This window comes from Xenopus tropicalis, chromosome 2 (genome assembly GCF_000004195.4).
Source record: "Xenopus tropicalis strain Nigerian chromosome 2, UCB_Xtro_10.0, whole genome shotgun sequence".
NCBI classification, from domain to species: domain Eukaryota; kingdom Metazoa; phylum Chordata; class Amphibia; order Anura; family Pipidae; genus Xenopus; species Xenopus tropicalis.
This window is the reverse complement of record NC_030678.2, coordinates 53,279,858-53,299,426: the sequence shown is the minus strand read 5'-3', so window position 1 is coordinate 53,299,426 and position 19,569 is coordinate 53,279,858. Positions and strand designations below refer to the sequence as shown.

The window sequence follows — 19,569 nt, the reverse complement described above, 5'->3', positions numbered from 1 at the left end:
TTCCTATTTAAAGTGCACAACATGGTTTAATATAGATCTACTGGCACAAACCTGACCTGCTTCCTAAGGCAGAATGGAACCTCCAAAACTTGCTAAATATATAACAAATGCAGATTATATAGATATTAGGTATCATTTTAAATAGGGGCATGTATGGCTGTGTTAATGACAGTACTGAATAAAAACACAGTATGAATAGATGAACTATATCATCATTTGTAAAATTATGTCAACTTACCCATTGGTTTGAGAATATCAGAATCAGGAAATTCATCAAAATTTGATGTATCATCAATGCTTTTTATTTCAATAGGAATAGCAGCAGGCCTTTCCCTAGAAGTAGAAATGTATACACTAGTAACTGAAAAAAATAGCCATGTGTACAATTTTGTACATGAAATACAGGATTAACATGGCAGTCATAAGTGCCAATGAACACTTCATCATGGTATGTTATTTACTGCTATTTTTCTGTGCACTCAAAGAAAAGAGTTTTATTAATAAATTAGTAAACCTCCTAGCAGCCTATGCAATTTAACAGGCTTATAGGCTGCACCTAGGTTACATGGAAAACTCTATTTTAGTATAGAGTCAGAGAGTTGCATTACATTTTAAAGATATTTGCCTTGACTAGGCTTATAAGTCTAAATACTCTGCGGCCAAATTGTATGACTAAACCTCTCATATTATTAACTTGGCATAGCCATTTAAACTAAAGTTATGGATTAAATACATTTTGTAAACTTATCAGCACACAATATATTATAAACATTATAAAATAAATTATAAATAATAAATCCAGAAAGTTCAGAATTACAAAAAGGCCATCACCCATAGACTCCATATTAATCAAATAATTTGCATTTTTAAAATGTTTTTCTTTTGTTCTTGTTATAAAAAGGCAGTAGCTTGTACTTGATCCCACATAAGATTAGTGGAGCCAAAACAATTCTATTGGGTTTAATTACTGCTTAAATATTTTTTTAGTAGACAAGGTATGGAGATCCAAATTACAGAAAGACTTATTATCTGGAAAACCCCAGGTCCCGAGCATACTGAGTAACAGATCCTATACCTTTGCATAAGGTTTGCTTGGGTGTGCTGGTGACTTATTGAAATAACTAAAACACAGTGACCATGATTGGCCCGATTTGAATGAACATGCAGATCTTATGCTTGTTGCATACATCAAAGCATATATGGCTAAGAAAAAGAAGGGCCACTTAAGAATATACATATTGGAAAAACTTTACCAGTCCTGTGATCAAAAAGCAGTTGTATTTGGAAAGTCCAGTGTGGGTAAACTTTGCTTATGCTACAATATAAACTATGGGCTATGACACATATAATGTCCTGATCTCAGACACCACCAAATGGTGGTAAGTGGTAAATTCAGGCACTGGGCAATGTGCTGTGCATATTACCTAATGCAGTAGCCTTGGTTATTGTTATTTGGAGCATTAGGGCCATGACAGACGGGGAGATTAGTCGCCCGCGACAAGGGAGATTTAATCTCCCCGAAATGCCATCCCACCAGATAAAACTTAAATCGCCAGTGGGATGGCATACGCAGCGATTTGCTGAAATCGCCGAAGTTGCCTTGAGAGGAAACATTGGTGATTTGGGCGCCACGTATGCCATCCCACCGGCGATTTACATTCTAGCTGATGGGATGGCATTTCGGGGAGATTAGGCGCCCGTGACAAAGGAGATCTGTCATGTGGCGACTAATCTCCCTGTCTGCCACGGCCCTTAGAGTGATGGCACATAGAGGTTGTTTCACCCATGACAAATCTTTGCTACAGCGAGTGGCAAAACATCTATTTTTTCTTTCCCATGAGTTAAGACACAAACAATATGAAGCTGACCAAGGTTTCCTTGAGAGGAAACTTCAGGCTACTTTAGAAAGCCCCACGATCGATTTCAATGTTAGCCAGTGGGAAAGCACTTGCAGGATATTAGTCGCCCACATTAGAGAAGATTTATGGTGGGTGACTAATCTCCTAGTGTACCATAAGCCTTATCTACAAAGCTTATCATTTATTCTACCCTTTTACTAGTAAGGGCTCTGGCACACGGGGGAGATTAGTCGCCCGCGAACAGGGAGTTAATCGCGGGCAAAAAAAGGCTAATGGTACACTGCGTATCTAAACCAATGTGGTGCTCTCACAGACAAAGATAAAACCCCTTCCTCACCTGCAGCTGCTTTCTCAGACAACTCCCACCTGATAGTGCCAGTGTGCCACAGCCCGTGCTTTTCCTAAATCATATAAATGGGAAGTAGCTGCAATGTGGGAAGGCAATTTGACTTCTGCCATTCACTTTGACTACATCATACTGGTCAAATTTCCCATGTACATTAGCATATCTTACAGCCAAAACAGAATAACTGATGTGTGTACGTTGACCATCTGACACTGTAAACCTCTAATCAGAGGAGAAAGTAATAAATATTTTCTTACCTAATATGTTCCCAGTCAACACCTTCAAAGAAATGGTTAGTTTTGATCTCTTCTACACCCGGAGCACCAACTCTCTGCTCCCATTCACAGCAGAAGCTAAGGAACAATGATTTAAACTTTGGTCAAGTACAGCAAACAGAGTTTGTCAGAGATGCAAACATAGTAACATAGTAAGTCCATCACGTTCAACCATAATGCCTATATATAACCTGCCTAACTACTAGTTGATCCAGAATTTCCAAACAATTGTTACAAAATCCTTAAATAGAAAATATTGCACATAAATGCTTTTCTTTATGTTTTAAGTTGCTTAATCTATTTAACACAAAATTGAAATTACAGATAAAGATGAAAAGGTATAATAAAAGCCATTAGTTTCACAAGAGAAAACTAATAGCCTAAACATAAGTTTTTCAGTAAGTAAAGTAAAGTAAAGTAATTTTATACGGGTTCATTCATTTTAGGTCTTAATTTTGAAAAAATGTGATTCAAAGCAAGTCAGTTGATTTTTTACTAAACATTTGACAGCACCATGGAAAAGGAAAAAAAAATATAAAATCAGAAATTCTAGAAAATCTAAAACATTGAATTTCTTATTCTTATCTTCTAACCGTAAAATAAGATCCTTGGCTTTTTCTGAAATTGGGACCTCAGGTGGAAATATCAGCGTCTCCTTCCAGTTCATGACTTTTTTGTATGTTTCCTGCGGTGTTTCAGAACAAAACGGAGGATAACCTGAAACAGTAACAAAACAAGAATATATTTTTAAAGGAAACCTAGGTATAAAATAACATTAAGTAATATACAGTTGAACCATGATTTTACATTTTCCAGAGGACCATGGCAAAACAGCATTAATTCTGAGAAAGAAAAAAAATGCAGTTTGCCTGTTGGGGAATAAGAGAGACATTAATTTCATAACATAATATCTGGGAATTCATAAAATCGGGGGAATAAAATCGGACTTCTATAAATTTATAAACATTTACTATAATTCTGCACAGAAGTAGTGAACTTGCTTCAATGTTTTAAATTACTTGAACAGCAAAAAAAAAGAAAAAAATGTTTATTTCAATGGATATTCTAAATGTAATGAAATGATCAACAGATGTGCTCAAATAATATCAAACAGATACGTGATTTGACCATTTCTGTGCTACAGGACTAAAACCATCCCCCTCTCTGGATCAATTATATGAATTTAGTTGCGTTGGTATCCAATCTTTTTGATACATGGACAAACAGTCTTTACATTTAAGTTTCATTATCTTAGTGACTATTTATGAATCAAATTATTTATGACTGGCATTAGTTTGGCAGAATTTGCAAGAAAACCCTGTGCAGCTCTAAATACACACTATCCCCTTGACTGAAAAAAAAATCACAAAGGGTGCATCCCATTCTGAATAAAACATCGCACTCTATAGATTTCTAGATTTTTATTTTATTTTGTCAGTCAACTGCTGAGCTGATTGGAGCACTGGCCACTCAGTTTAAGTGATGTATTTGGGGCATCCCTACAATAAATAACAAACATGTTTATGAACTCTGTAATCCATCATTTCAATCCAATGGTCTGCCATAGTCATACATAAAAAGTAATTTAAGTAGGTAAAATGTAGTGGGGGAAATTAAATATTTTCCAAATATGGAAAGCAAATCATATAACCCTCTTTGAAAATAGCGGAGTTGAAATGCTTACCAATTAACATCTCATACATGATGACACCTAATGACCACCAATCACACAACTTGTTGTATCCAGTTTGGAGAAATACTTCAGGTGCTATATAGTCTGGTGTTCCAACAGTGGAAAATGCCTAAAACAACAAAATTTTTGTTAAGCTTTATTATAACCACACCCCCCAACATATTAAAAAATAAAGAGAGGGCCAGGGACTATGGCCCATATATGGTGGACACGTCCACAAGCAACTAGATATTGGATACGGGTATACAACATGATATTTGCGGTTTTAAATGTCAACCTGCAAAAAGACCCATATGAAGCATTAATGGGAGCACCAGTTCATGGGTTGACAAACACACAACAGAGAGGACTTGCCTTGCAGCCAAAAATATTTGACTGGATATTTACAAACGAAAAGCTAACTAGTATACCCACTGTTTCTTAAAGTTTGGCAACCATGGAAAGACTATAGGTTTGGAGGGACCTTTCCTATTCAATTAACTGTCTAATAATCAGTAGTAAAATGTTCTTAAACTGAACTATGCTTAATATTATACTCCCCTGCTACTATCTACCCCTTTCTTTTTTCTGTTTTTGTTTTTTTTGATATACATATTTGTCTCCACTATTATAAAGGAGATATTTCTGTTATTGTTACATGTTGGAAGTTACATAATATACTGCGATAAAACAACCACAATTGTACTCTATAACAAGAGAACATGTATTATCATGATAATATTATTCAAATGTCAGAAAAAGAAGAAAATATGCAACTTGATTCATGTAACGAAAAAAGTTCATTTTATTTTGTTGCTATAAAACAATAAAAAGATAAAAAAAAAAAAAAGAGAGTGACAATAGGATCTGCTGCATGATATTTTTGACCATGCCTCTAAACACCACTCATGTTGCCAGAATACACCCCAGACATGCCAGTATAGTTACTAAAGAAAATAGACAAATAACATAATAGACTTAGACGTGCCAGTATAATCACTAAATAAAATGAATAACTGAAACATTTACACTAGTTGTGCCAGTATATTTACTACATAAAATGTATACTCTGTGTATTAACTTTAGACATGACAGTATAATCACTGAATGAAATGCATAACATGCACATTAACCTCAGATGTGCCAACATGCTAATATCTATTTTCTGTAGTATTTATATCAAACGCTAGATAAGCCAGTATAATTACTACAGAAAATGGATAGCCCTTGACATGTCAGCATAATCACCACAAAAAAAAAAAAAAAAAAAAAAATAATAAGCAAGCTTATTAACCCAAGGCAGCATGATCATTATGGACATATTAACACGAGTTATGCCAATAGCATAATTACTACAGCAAATGGATAATCAGCATATTAAACCCACATGCCAGTAAGATAACTGTAGAATTGGCCAACAGATGCTTCATTAAAAATGATGGGCTGAAAATCTGATTTGTCCAGCAAAAGGCTGAACAGCTGGGATGTATGTTATAACCACTGAAAAATTGGACAACTACAATTTTGGTTAGGGAAGATACAAAACTTTTAGCAAATCAGTCGCTGCATGTTCTGATCAGGTTCAAGCTCTCTTGTAATTTGTCTTTATACAGTATCTGATAAAGACAGACTGACAGCATGGACTGTTGTAGGGGCCAAGTGAAGCACCACTGACATGTACATCTCTCAGGTCTCCACATCTATAATCATCTGCACACTCCTGCCACACACACTCACATGGTACATAACTTCCCCAGGCAATGAGTTGCATTATAAGAGACGCTACATATATTACATAACAATAAATATATTAGAACTTGTAGTTCCATGGCCTGTGATATAATAATGCCTTTCTATAGCTATGGAACTCATTGGCAACTTCTAAAATACTCATATTATGGTGGGTATTAAATGGTCCCGGATAATGTAGACTGCACTAGGCCATACCAAATTCTTGTTAATAAAAATGTATTTTTAAAAATAAAGTCCCTGCCACTGTTTTGATGTCTCAGCTAAGATTAATAAAAAAAAACAAAAAACATGGGAGTGTATTGTCCCATTATCCTATCCAAAATCTCTGTAGTTGTGGATACGGATTTTTTGTGAACATCCAACATACCAGTTGACGTCTGTTTCTTTTCCATGTTTCCGCTTTCCTCTTAGAATTCATATTCTGAAAATCTGAAAAGGGAGATGCAAAATTATCTCAGTCATTGAGTTTGAAACAAATTAAAGAGAAAAAAATTATCTCCAATTAAATATAAATTGCCTTTGTATTATCAAATACTACAGTTATACATGAGGACTAGTTAATGCAGCAAGCAACATGTTAATACTTTCCAGCTGTGTGAATTATATGTGATATTGCAATGGGTTACTGGACGTAAGGCGAATCTGCACAGTGTTAGCATAGGCCCTAAATCACTTCTGCTCTAACTACTATTTCAATTTTCAATCAACTTTAAATTGAAGTAAATATCGTTTCCTTATTTTGACTGTTGTGGAATTTACAGGAGTTCACTTACTGAAATCACTTGGCAGGCTGTGGTTCAAGTTCCTGTAGAAATCAGTCCGATGGGCCTTCTTAAGTCCCGTACATAACCCAAAATCTGAAAGCTTTACATGTCCCTTGTAAAGAAAAGCAGTCTTGCAATGAGAAATTTTCATTTTATACTGCGTGTTAGTTTAAAACTGCTAATATTACTGTTTACTGAAAACAGTCAGACCAACTTAGCTTCTTAACAATAGAACTGCTTGAATTAGACCCATAAGAGAGGAAAATGTGTAAGTTCAGTAGTAGAATACTCAGTGGTCAGTGTTTCCTTTTAAGAAGAGGAAGCAAGAGAGTAGATCAAATTGATATGTGTGCATAAATGGCCATATGTTAAACATAAGAACTCATTAAAATAATACAATTTGTTTAGCAGATTTATTTCACATCACCAATGGCAGCTTATGTGAGGATAAAGCAGCAAAGAAAGCCAGTAAAACAGATACAATCATACATTCATCTTAATGTAATATTTCCAAATAGAGAGGGAATATATTCTAAGATCCTTATAAATACAGGGGATATTATAAATACAAGTTGCTTGGCTGCACTGATTGAAACCTGATTTAAAGGACAAGGAAAGGCAAAGTCACTTGGGGTGCCAAAATGTTAGGCACCCCCAAGTGACTTTAATCGCTTACCTTGTACCCCGGGCTGGTGCCCCTGTTAGGAGAAAACAGCACCAGCCCGGGGTAGCTGGAGCGTAGCGCTTCCTCCTTCCGCCTGTGTGTTCTAAGGACTAAACGATGAGCGCATGCGCATTAGAGTGAAAAGCCAACTTCTCTGTTAAAGTTCGGCTTTTTCACTCTACTGCGCATGCACTGAACCAGAAAGGAGGAAGCGCTGCAGCTACCCCGTGCTGGTGCTGTTCTCTCCGAACAGGGACACCAGCCCGGAATAAAAGGTAGGCGATTAAAGTCACTTGGGGGTGCCTAACATTTTGGCATGCCCAAGTGACTTTGCCTTTCCTTCTCCTTTAAAGCACCATTGTAACCTTCTAGCTCAATTTTCTAAGTGTCCCAATTTTTCACGTGATCTGGCAAACTTATTTTTAAAAGTAAATATGAGCCTAATTGTATCTTAGGGGATACAACACTCTGTATACCTTAAACAATAGCACTGAACTACAAATTGCCAAACTGTTGGTGATACTTTCCCCTTTGTATTAGCAATATGCAAGTTCTCTGCAAAGTCAAGGGTTTCGCCCTGCCTTTGGATTAAATACTTGATGAAAGATCAGCTGAAATATTTTGTGCACTACACAATAAACACAATGATCTGAGAAACAGAATCTGTGAATTTGTGTCAGCTCATGTTCAGCTTCAACAATCTAATTCCTGTTTAGAAGATTACAGGTACATGCTATAAAATAACTGAATATGTATAAACCCACCAATAAATTTAATGTCACCTTTTTTGAGAGCTGTCATCTACATAACGCAGATTATATCGGACTCAGTTATAATCCTGACATATGCTGGAATTTATTGCAAAGAGATTTTTTTTATAAATAACACTGTAATAATTACCTTGCTGTCCAGGAGAAGGTTATCAGGCTTAATATCTCTGTGGATAAATCCAAGCTGATGGATAGAATCAATTGCCAGTACAGTCTCTGCAATGTAAAACTGTGTTTCCTCTTCCGTCAGAGTGTCTTTCTTCATCAGCAATGTCATCATATCACCTGGCAAGAGAAAAAACTAATTAATTATACTGACAACTAAATGTTAGAAAGATGTGGTGGTTGAAAGTGCACATTTTCTTTTGTACCTACTGCTACTATTTAAAGCAAAATCTAATGATAAACCGTTTCCCTTTCATCTGTTTTCTGCACAGTTACATTTATATTTCTATAAAGTGTATGTTTTTAAATAACTAAAAACTATATTTAAAATTTAAGCCAAATATTTTCCTGGTTTGCCAATAAGAAACACAATAAATATAAGCACCTCCTGGCAGAAATTCCATGATAAGATAAAGGTTTAGTTTGTCCTGAAAGCTGTAGAACATTTTCACCACCCACAAGCTGTCAGCCTCCACTAGAATATCTCGTTCTGCACGGATGTGTCCAACCTGTAACATCAAATACGGATTATTAGACATTTAGTAACTTCTACTTTTTAACGGTTACATATCCACATTTCTTTTGAATTCATTTTTTTTCTCATTAGTATCTTATAAATTGCTGTTCCTAACTTCAGCTCTGCTTGGCTAATTTACCATTATTATACAGGCTTTGGGCAATGGCCCACGGCATATTAGTCACCCGTGGCACAAGCGTTGCTTCATTTTGCAAAGTCATGCTAAGTTTCCTCTTGCAAGAGCGGCATGCAAGCTTTTCACTTTATTGCCGTCAGAAAGGCATTTCAGGGTGATTAGTCGGCCACTGTAGCAGGGATTAACTGCGGGCAACCAATATCCCCATGGGCCACTGCAAATACACAGATTGTTTTGGAAATCTGCTATTTGGTTTGTGGTATAATTCAAGTGTTGATCACCTAAATGGAAAGCCAGGTTGACCCCTCCAGGAACACAGTAGCATGGGGTTGTACATCCAAACTAATTCAAATGATTGGACAATATCTGACCAAACGGCTAACACTCGGAGATTGCCCAGAATTTAGTACCAGTTTTTGCTCCAGAAATGTAGTGACCATAGAACCAAATGGGATTTTGCACAATTATTTCCCATAGTAAAGAACAACAAGTATTGAACAACAAGCACCTGAAAAAGCACCCATCTGTTTTTCAAGTGCATTTATCCAGTATTTGTATAAAGTGAGGCAATCAAATCATGTGTTTGCAAAGAAAAAAAAAGCATTTTTATAAGAACAATAAATTTACATTTCATTAAAAGACTTTGTATCCCTGCAATTTAAAAATGTTTTTTTTCTTGAGGGCTGTACAACTGTTTGCCTTCTCGAAGGTGGCGTAAACCATTACAATCAATAGCTACATTACTACAAGATTTTTTGGGAAAAAAGTAAAAGTATATTTTTGGGACAGCAAGACAAGAAACAGGTAGAGTCTTTTAAAAAAAAAACAACTCTTTTTCTGAGTGATAATAAATAGGTCCCAACTTCTCCAAAAGGCAAGAATGATATTGAAGATATTAAATAGATTGCCGAAGACATTACATTATGTTAGCTTATACTAAGCTCCTAAAATGCAAAGGGCCCTTTTTCCCACCAGAGCCAAGAGTGTATTTATAATACTGTACATCTAATATATAATCAAATCACTAGCGTTTTACTTGAGGCTAGTGAATGTAAAAAAGGTGACATTTTCCACAAAGCTAAACCTCTGGTGGTGAGCTGGGAAGCTTACATTCCTTTTCTTCATCTTCTCTTATTACTCAACGTGTAGAATAATAGTAAGATCTGAATCTTACTATTATTCTATTGCCTACCTCTGATCATCTGGGCCATAAGCTTTTAGTTATACCTTTCACTTGTACACAGTACACGCTCTTTCTTTAGATTTTTCTGTTAAAATGGGCAGCATGGTGGCTCTGTGAGTAGCAATTCTACCTCTGGGGTCCTGAGTTCAATCCTGGCCAAGATAGCAATGATTCAATGCAATGATTCTGGCAGTCCAGAAGCATGACAGTCCTGAATGAAATCTTAATATATCTTACAACCAAGGTTTAAAGGAGAAGGAAAGGTAAAAACTATGTAAGCTTTATCAGAAAGATCTATGTACAGTGGTGTGAAAAACTATTTGCCCCCTTCCTGATTTCTTATTCTTTTGCATGTTTGTCACACTTAAATGTTTCTGCTCATCAAAAACCGTTAACTATTAGTCAAAGATAACATAATTGAACACAAAATGCAGTTTTTAAATGAAGGTTACGTTATTAAAGGGAGAAAAAAACCTCCAAATCTACATGGCCCTGTGTGAAAAAGTGATTGCCCCCCTTGTTAAAAAAATAACTTAACTGTGGTTTATCACACCTGAGTTCAATTTCTGTAGTCACCCCCAGGCCTGATTACTGCCACACCTGTTTCAATCAAGAAATCACTTAAATAGGAGCTACCTGACACAGAGAAGTAGACCAAAAGCACCTCAAAAGCTAGACATCATGCCAAGATCCAAAGAAATTCAGGAACAAATGAGAACAAAAGTAATTGAGATCTATCAGTCTGGTAAAGGTTATAAAGCCATTTCTAAAGCTTTGGGACTCCAGCGAACCACAGTGAGAGCCATTATCCACAAATGGCAAAAACATGGAACAGCGGTGAACCTTCCCAGGAGTGGCCGGCCGACCAAAATTACCCCAAGAGCGCACAGACAACTCATTCGAGAGGCCACAAAAGACCCCAGGACAACATCTAAAGAACTGCAGGCCTCACTTGCCTCAATTAAGGTCAGTGTTCACGACTCCACCATAAGAAAGAGACTGGGCAAAAATGGCCTGCATGGCAGATTTCCAAGGCGCAAACCACTTTTAAGCAAAAAGAACATTAAGGCTCGTCTCAATTTTGCTAAAAAACATCAATGATTGCCAAGACTTTTGGGAAAATACGTTGTGGACCGACGAGACAAAAGTTGAACTTTTTGGAAGGTGCGTGTCCCGTTACACCTGGCGTAAAAGTAACACAGCATTTCAGAAAAAGAACATCATACCAACAGTAAAATATGGTGGTGGTAGTGTGATGGTCTGGGGTTGTTTTGCTGCTTCAGGACCTGGAAGGCTTGCTGTGATAGATGGAACCATGAATTCTACTGTCTACCAAAAAATCCTGAAGGAGAATATCCGGCCATCTGTTCGTCAACTCAAACTGAAGCGATCTTGGGTGCTGCAGCAGGACAATGACCCAAAACACACCAGCAAATCCACCTCTGAATGGCTGAAGAAAAGCAAAATGAAGACTTTGGAGTGGCCTAGTCAAAGTCCTGACCTGAATCCTATTGAGATGTTGTGGCATGACCTTAAAAAGGCGGTTCATGCTAGCAAACCCTCAAATAAAGCTGAATTACAACAATTCTGCAAAGATGAGTGGGCCAAAATTCCTCCAGAGCGCTGTAAAAGACTCGTTGCAAGTTATCGCAAACGCTTGATTGCAGTTATTGCTGCTAAGGGTGGCAATTACTTTTTCACACAGGGCCATATAGGTTTGGATTTTTTTTCTCCCTAAATAATAAAAACCCTCATTTAAAAACTGCATTTTGTGTTTACTTGTGTTATCTTTGACTAATAGTTAAATGTGTTTGATGATCAGAAACATTTTGTGTGACAAACATGCAAAAGAATAAGAAATCAGGATAATAGTATAATCAGCAAATAGTTTTTCACACCACTGTAAATACAGCCATAAGCACTCACAGAAATGCTACACTTAGTCCTCTATCAAAAGAAACACAGGATTTCTTGTCTTCTTTTGTGTACACATGTTCTTCTGTGTCAGACTTCCTGCTCTCAAAAATATCCTTCAGGGCACAGCACAAGCCTGCTGAGTTTGCTCCTCTCTGTCTCCATTTTTCTCCACCCCCCTCCCATAAGAATTTGTTCTTCTGTCACAATTCTGTGTAATATGAGCTACCAGCAGCTAGAACTGCAACATGGAAGCTATCGAAACCAAGCTAAAATGGCAGCTGCAATCTTAAACAAATAGAGGGAGCTTCAACAGCATTCGTGAGTAATCAATTGGCAATAAAATGCCTTTTCTTCTTCTTTAAACATATATTTTTGCATTTACAAATAAATGAGCATTATATTTTTTCCCAAAATGAAAATAAGAATTACTATAGGTTCCAGAAAAAAGTGACTGCTATTTAAAAAAAACCAAAACAATTTTAGCAATTGTACAGCTTCTAGATATCTGAAAAACTCACAAACAAGCAAGCCTTGGTGCTCACGGCCTATTTGCAAATCTAGTCAATTCCATTTCAGTGTCACAGAATTTTGCTGAATTTGAAAGCAGGTTGTACTTATCCTCCCCACCTCTAAAATGAGGACTCAGGCACTTCCCTTCCCTCCACACAGATGAGTCAGCGTTATGCTAATATAAGATTAAAATTTTGGGAAGCCCCTTATCTGAAAGCTTCGGAGGCCAAGCTTGCTGGATAAGTGGTCTCATATCTGTATTTATTTCTCAAACGATCTTGGCAACAATCTTGTATGCTACTAAAATGAATAAAGCTTTGATAAACGGAAGCAAACCCCAATCATAAACTCTAATCCTGGAATAAAATAGAACGCCAGCCTAAATTTTAGGCTCAAAGAGATTAAAATAAAAAGAACTTCAGGATTACTACATGTTTTAAACCTTTAATTGTAGTCAAAATTGTATTGCTTTACATTGGGCACCGCTTTCAGATACTTAACTGGGAAAAATAGACTACATTTTTAAATAATTTGATTCTACTACTACTACTACGGGGAATACAATTCAGCCCTAAATGTCTTTGTTGACTTGGAGAGCAACACAAGCATCATAAAAATTCATGGAGGTGCCAAATAAAGGCTAATATTGGCTATTAGGCAGCCTCTATGCACACTAACAGCTTACAGGGGGCTTTATTTGGTAGTAAATCTTATTTTTGAATTCCTAACTTGGAGGCAAGTTTTGGTTAAATAAAAACAAACTACCTGCTTTGGGGGCACTGAGAGCAACATCCAAGGGGTTGGTGAGCAACATGCTGCTCACGAGCCACTGGTTGGGGATCACTGTTCTACAGCATAGCCTATAACAATGCAGATAGGGATGCTGAAGGTCTGCAGGTAGAATATGTTTTTTATTACTATAGATTTTAAAATAATTTTTTTGGTGCTAACTGAGCTCTAAGTGGCAAAAGCCAAAATGGAAAGTAGGTGCAGTTCATCCCAGCAAGAAAAACCATAAGTAAAATGCAAAATAAGATTAAAGTTTCCAGGTATCCTTATTTCTCCATTAAGAGTAACATGCTTTGTTATTCCATTAAAAGCTTAAAATACCCAGATATTTCAAATATAAAAAAGATAAAATTGAGAAATTGACACCCTACCTAGGGGTAGTGCCCCTTTCAGAAAAACTAATTGAAATCACACACACCCTTTAGACACCTCTAAGTTTTCTACATATCTTTAAAGGGGGCCTGTCACCTTGAGAAATAATTCCAAATCCCTTTGTATTAGCTGAGTAAAATACATCTTACTTATAGTAAAAATTACAAGTTATTTTAGTCTTGGAATTCACATTTAAAGCAAGCAGGAAGGTGCCATTTTTGTATCACCAAAAATCTTGTGTATGTGCCAGAATGGGGGACCTAATGCCCATGCACAAGCTACACTATACAATTATAGACCATGAAAAGGGAGAGGGAATATGAGGAGTGCAGTGACATCTAGAAGTGCTGAATAGAAATTGAAAGTAATTGACTCCCCCAACATCTATGCTTAGGCAAAGAGGCGGGGCAGGCAACATATGAATTACAGCCCAGATTTTGGGTCTTCTTTAATAATATTTTTTTTTTTTTTGCAAACTGCTCCAGTTCTCCCAGCTTTTACTCAATTAAATAAGATTTAGACTCACTGATGCCCATTTCAGAACTGTCCAGCATTTTGTCTTTAAACATTACTTGCGTGGTTCTTGAAGTGAGCATGTGTGTCATTTTCCTGCTGGAAGAGCAATGTTCTTCAACACAGGCTTAGCTTTCTGACACTGGGTTCAATAATAAACTCCCAAATGTCTTGATAATCTCCTGATTCATGATGCCATGCACAGACTTAAGCCACCCAAACCAGCACCTAATAGAGAATTCAGTTCAGGAATTGTTCAAATGCTAGCAATTTCTGCAAAATTTAGATTCAGCTTATTTGAAGCAAATCCAAACCCTTACAACCACAGAAAGCAACAGACTGAGCAAGTTTTCATTTTTATTTTGATCAATTCTGAATAAGCATAACAGTTTTGAATTTAGTTTAGTATACTGTAAAAATTAAATTAAGCAAGGAAGCATTACTTTGTTGAGCTAAGACAGCATAATGTAGTGCTGTACATTTTAACAATACAATTGTAGAAATACATGCAAGGGTACTCTCTTGTTCAATGCTTTTCACTGCAAGATTAAATATTTTATAAAATATTTTTGGTCACAAATTTACGCTTGTTTAGAAAAAAAAAAAAAAAGTCTCATTTGCTGTAATGCAGGGGTCCCCAACCTTTTTTACCTGTGAGCAACATTCATATGTAAAAAGACTTAGGGAGCAACACAAGCATGAAACATGTTCCTTGGGGTGCCAAATAAGGCCTGCTATTGGCTATTTGGTTGCCCCTATATGGACTGGCAGCTACAGAAGGCTCTGTTTGGCAGTACACCTGGTTTTTATGCAACCAAAACTTGCCCAAAAGCCAGAAATTCAAAAATAAGCCCCTGCTTTTAGGCGACTGGGAGCAACATCCAAGGGTTTGGGGAGCAACATGTTGCTCACGAGCCACTGGTTGGGGATCACTGCTGTAATGTCTACATATGGCTTAAAACTGCCAATGTTGCTGCAATCCACTTCAGTAGAAAATACTTTTCCAAGAGATATTACTCACCATTTCCCTGTCCCTTAATTCCCTGAGATTTTATCCTTCCGCAAGGCACTGTGCTATCCCTGGCCACTAACCAATACACAGCACACAAGACAAAGTGGAGACTCGGCCCTCCTTTCTGCCATTATAAACGTGGGCAAGACTGCAAAACAAACTGATCAGGCAGGAAAGGGAAATCTGTTCTTCTTACTCCATTCCCTCATCAAAGGATTCTATAGGTAAAAAGCAACAGAGGAAAAGAAAGAGGGTGTGTTAGGTCAGGGAAACAGGAATGATTAGTGGCAGAATTTAAAGAGCAAAGCTGCAGGAGGTTGTTAAGCAAAGTGACAATCTAAGACAAGACGAAAGAACAGAAAAGGTAATTGGGCTCCTAAGAGTAAGGCCCCACAAGCCCCCTGTATGCTTTCAAAATCTTTTTGTGCCCTCGGAAGCACTGAATCCGCCTAGGTGCAGGCACAGCCAGCCAATATCCGCCACCTAATGCAGTCACAATTAGAAGATTTTTCAAGCATATGGGTGGATTGTCAGCCTGTGCTTATATGCTGGCTGACAATCAGCCTCTTGGGGTTTTTCCCTAAGGCAGTGCTGTCCAACTTCTGCGGTGCCGAGGGCCGGAATTTCTCTCGCATACATGGTGGAGGGCCGCTAATGGAAGCCAGTTTTTACCACTCCCCCTTTAAACCACACCTACTTCAAACCACACCCATTTTATCACTATGGTGGTAGTGCAGCAAAAACCCAAATGCTTCGTCCTCACTCACACCATCATTCATATGTGAAAGAATTATATTATGTCATATTAAGACAAACCTTTAAATCCATATGCCTCCTCCTCCCCTGTGGATAGCACAGCAACCCCCAGCATATAATTACACACCTTAGGGACCATTTCGTCGCTATTTCCAACTGCTAACAAACTCCCAAAACAAACCCCTGCCAGGTTCATCTCCCACAGGCAGCATAGGGCAGGCAGAGTATGGCACACACAGGCAGAACTCTGCCTGCCCTATGCTGCCTGTGTGTGCCATACGCTGCCTGCCCTATGATGCCTGTGTGTGCCATACTCTGCCCTATGCTGCCTGTGTGTGCCATGCTCTGCCCTATGCTGCCTGTGTGTGCCATGCTCTGCCCTATGCTGCCTGTGTGTGCCATGCTCTGCCCTATGCTGCCTGTGTGTGCCATGCTCTGCCCTATGCTGCCTGTGTGTGCCATGCTCTGCCCTATGCTGCCTGTGTGTGCCATGCTCTGCCCTATGCTGCCTGTGTGTGCTATACTCTGCCCTATGCTGCCTGTGTGTGCCATACTCTGCCCTATGCTGCCTGTGTGCCATAATCTGCCCTATGCTGCCTGTGTGTGCCATATTCTGCCTGCCCTACCCTGCCTGTTTGTGCCATACCCTCCCTACCCTATGGTGGCTGTGTGTGCCATACTCTGCCTGCCCTACCCTGCCTGTGTGTGCCATACCCTCCCTGCCCTATGGTGCCTGTGTGTGCCATACTTTGCCTGCCCTACCCTGCCTGTGTGTGCCATACTCTGCCTGCCCTACCTGTGTGTGCCATTTCCTCCCTGACCTATGCTGCCTGTGTGTGCCATATCTTCCCTGCCCTATGCTGCCTATGTGCCATACTCTGCCTACCCTATGCTGCCTGTGTGTGCCATATCCTCCCTGCCCTATGCGGCCTGTGTGTGCTATACCCTCCCTGACCTATGCTGCCCATGTTCCATACTCTGCCTACCCTATGCTGCCTACACACAGGCAGCATAGACCAGGCAGTACATACAATGTCTGAGGTGTGAACAGGAGAACATTATGGGTGATTACAGCCTGAGCCTTAGGTGTGAACACTGCAGGGGGTAAACAATGCAGAGATTAGGAGGTGTGAACAGTACAGGGGATTACAATTTTAAACAATACAGGGGGATTACAGCCTGACTCTAAGGTGAGAACCATGCAGGGGGGCAGTTAAGTTCAGTACTGATACCACTTAAAGCTTACACAAAGGTAAGCCATCAACAGCCAGACAGGTGTGGGGCCACACAGAGGGGGGTCGAGGGCCGCCAGTTGGACAGCACTGCCCTAAAGGATTAGAATTTATCTTTGCTTATTAGAAGTAACATTATCTCAATGGATGTATATGAAGATTTTCATTCATCCAGGTCATGGTATATCTAGTATAAATAAATTTAAAGCAACTGGACTTGTTAAGTAATCATTGAAGACGTTTCACTACTCATCCGAGCAGCTTCTTCAGTTCAACTGACTGGTATGGGAAGTCCTCGGCATATATACTCTTCCACTAATCCAATCACAATGGCACTTTGTAACTCTTCAGAAAGGTGACATCTGAAACTCAGAGGTGTGAATGCTGTGGAGTTACTTTGAAAGGATTACCAAAGTATCATGCAACTCTTCAAAGCAGGTGTTACTTGTTAGAGTTGCATGAATGGATGTGTGAAGAGTTCCGAAACTGCCGGGGTACAGATGTTAGAACAGCATTGTATGTAGCAGACAGATGGTGTCGAAGTCCCCCGCCTCTGTTTAGGGATGGTTTCTCCACTTTGACATGAATGGCCTCTTTTACACCTCTTTCAAACCAGCGGTCTTCTTTGTCCAAAATTTGGACGTTGCTATTTTCAAAGGAGTGTCCCTTGTCTTTTAGGTGTAGAAATACAGCAGAGTCCTGGCCTGTAGTGTTCGCCCTCCTATGCTGGGCCATTCGCTTGGAGAGCAGTTGCTTTGTCTCACCAATGTAAAGGTCTGTGCACTCCTCGCTGCACTGGACTGCGTATACAACATTGCTTTGTTTTTCCTTTGGTGTTGGATCCTTTGGGTGTACAAGTTTTTGTCTCAGTGTGTTGCCAGGGTTGAAAAACACAGGGATGTGGTGTTTGTTGAAAATTCTCCTGAGTTTCTCCGACACTCCTGCTACATATGGGATGACTATATTGCGCCTTCTCTCTGCCTCAGGACGGTTATTCCTTTTGGTGTTCCTGTTGGGCTTAGTTGCTCTTGTTTTGACAAATGCCCAGTCTGGGTAGCCACAAGCTTTCAGTGCTCCTCTGAGATGTTTGCATTCCTTGTCCTTGGACTCTGTATCAGTTGTCACACTTTCCGCCCTGTGGTGTAGAGTTCTAATGACACCCAGTTTGTGTTCCAGCGGATGGTGAGAATCGAACAACAGATATTGATCCGTATGAGTGGGTTTCCTGTATACGTCTGTTTTCAAGATACCCCCCTCTTGAATGGATATCAAACAGTCCAAAAAAGCAAGTTTGTTCTCATGGACATCCTCCCTTGTGAACTTGATGTTGTTGTCCACTGAGTTAATGTGTTCTGAAAAGGCTGCCACTTTGTTGGATCTGATTTTAACCCACGTGTCATCTACATACCTGAACCAGTGACTTGGTGTAGTTCCATTGAATGTGAGTAGGGCCTTCCTTTCCACTTCCTCCATATACAAGTTTGCTACAATGGGAGAAACTGGTGAACCCATTGCACAGCCATGTTTTTGCCTGTAAAATTGGTCCTTGTATTTGAAGTATGTGGTGTTAAGGCACAAATCTAACAATAAACATACTTGATTCAGACTGAGTTTCGTTCTGCTGCTGAGGGTGTTATCTTTCTGCAGTTGATTTCTTACAGTCTCAATAGCCTCTGTGGTAGGTATACATGTGAACAGTGAAGTGACATCATATGATACCATAGTTTCTTCTGCCTCTAGTTTGACTCCTTGAATCTTGGTGACAAACTCTTTGGCATTTTGGATATGATGCACTGTTTTACCTACCAATGGGGCTAAGATGTTAGCCAAGTATTTTGCAATGCTGTAAGTCACTGAATTGATGCTGCTGACAATAGGCCTGAGTGGTGCTCCATCTTTATGTATCTTGGGGAGTCCATATAAGCATGGTGTAGCTTCTCTGGGGTACAGGCGGTGGTATAAAGCTCGATCAATGGCTTCCTCTTTTTCAAGTTGTTGTAGGCAATCTATCACCTATATAGTCATCCCATATGTAGCAGGAGTGTCGGAGAAACTCAGGAGAATTTTCAACAAACACCACATCCCTGTGTTTTTCAAACCTGGCAACACACTGAGACAAAAACTTGTACACCCAAAGGATCCAACACCAAAGGAAAAACAAAGCAATGTTGTATACGCAGTCCAGTGTAGCGAGGAGTGCACAGACCTTTACATTGGTGAGACAAAGCAACTGCTGTCCAAGCGAATGGCTCAGCATAGGAGGGCAAACACTACAGGCCAGGACTCTGCTGTATTTCTACACCTAAAAGACAAGGGACACTCCTTTGAAAATAGCAATGTCCAAATTTTGGACAAAGAAGACCGC

General features: G+C 38.9%; 1 protein-coding gene across 3 annotated transcripts in view; it reads right to left on the bottom strand.

Moving 5' to 3' along the window:
• Nucleotides 1-19,569, bottom strand: part of stk38 (serine/threonine kinase 38) — a 37,988-nt gene that overhangs the window by 5,389 nt on the left and 13,030 nt on the right. For all 3 annotated transcript variants that reach the window (XM_031896785.1, XM_002938431.5, XM_002938430.4), the window contains 8 exons: nt 8,653-8,776; nt 8,233-8,387; nt 6,678-6,780; nt 6,272-6,333; nt 4,165-4,282; nt 3,074-3,197; nt 2,463-2,558; nt 239-333 (listed from right to left, as the gene is read on the bottom strand). In XM_031896785.1, coding sequence (XP_031752645.1) covers nt 239-333; nt 2,463-2,558; nt 3,074-3,197; nt 4,165-4,282; nt 6,272-6,333; nt 6,678-6,780; nt 8,233-8,387; nt 8,653-8,776 — 877 coding nt within the window. The remainder of the gene's footprint in view (nt 1-238; nt 334-2,462; nt 2,559-3,073; nt 3,198-4,164; nt 4,283-6,271; nt 6,334-6,677; nt 6,781-8,232; nt 8,388-8,652; nt 8,777-19,569) is intronic.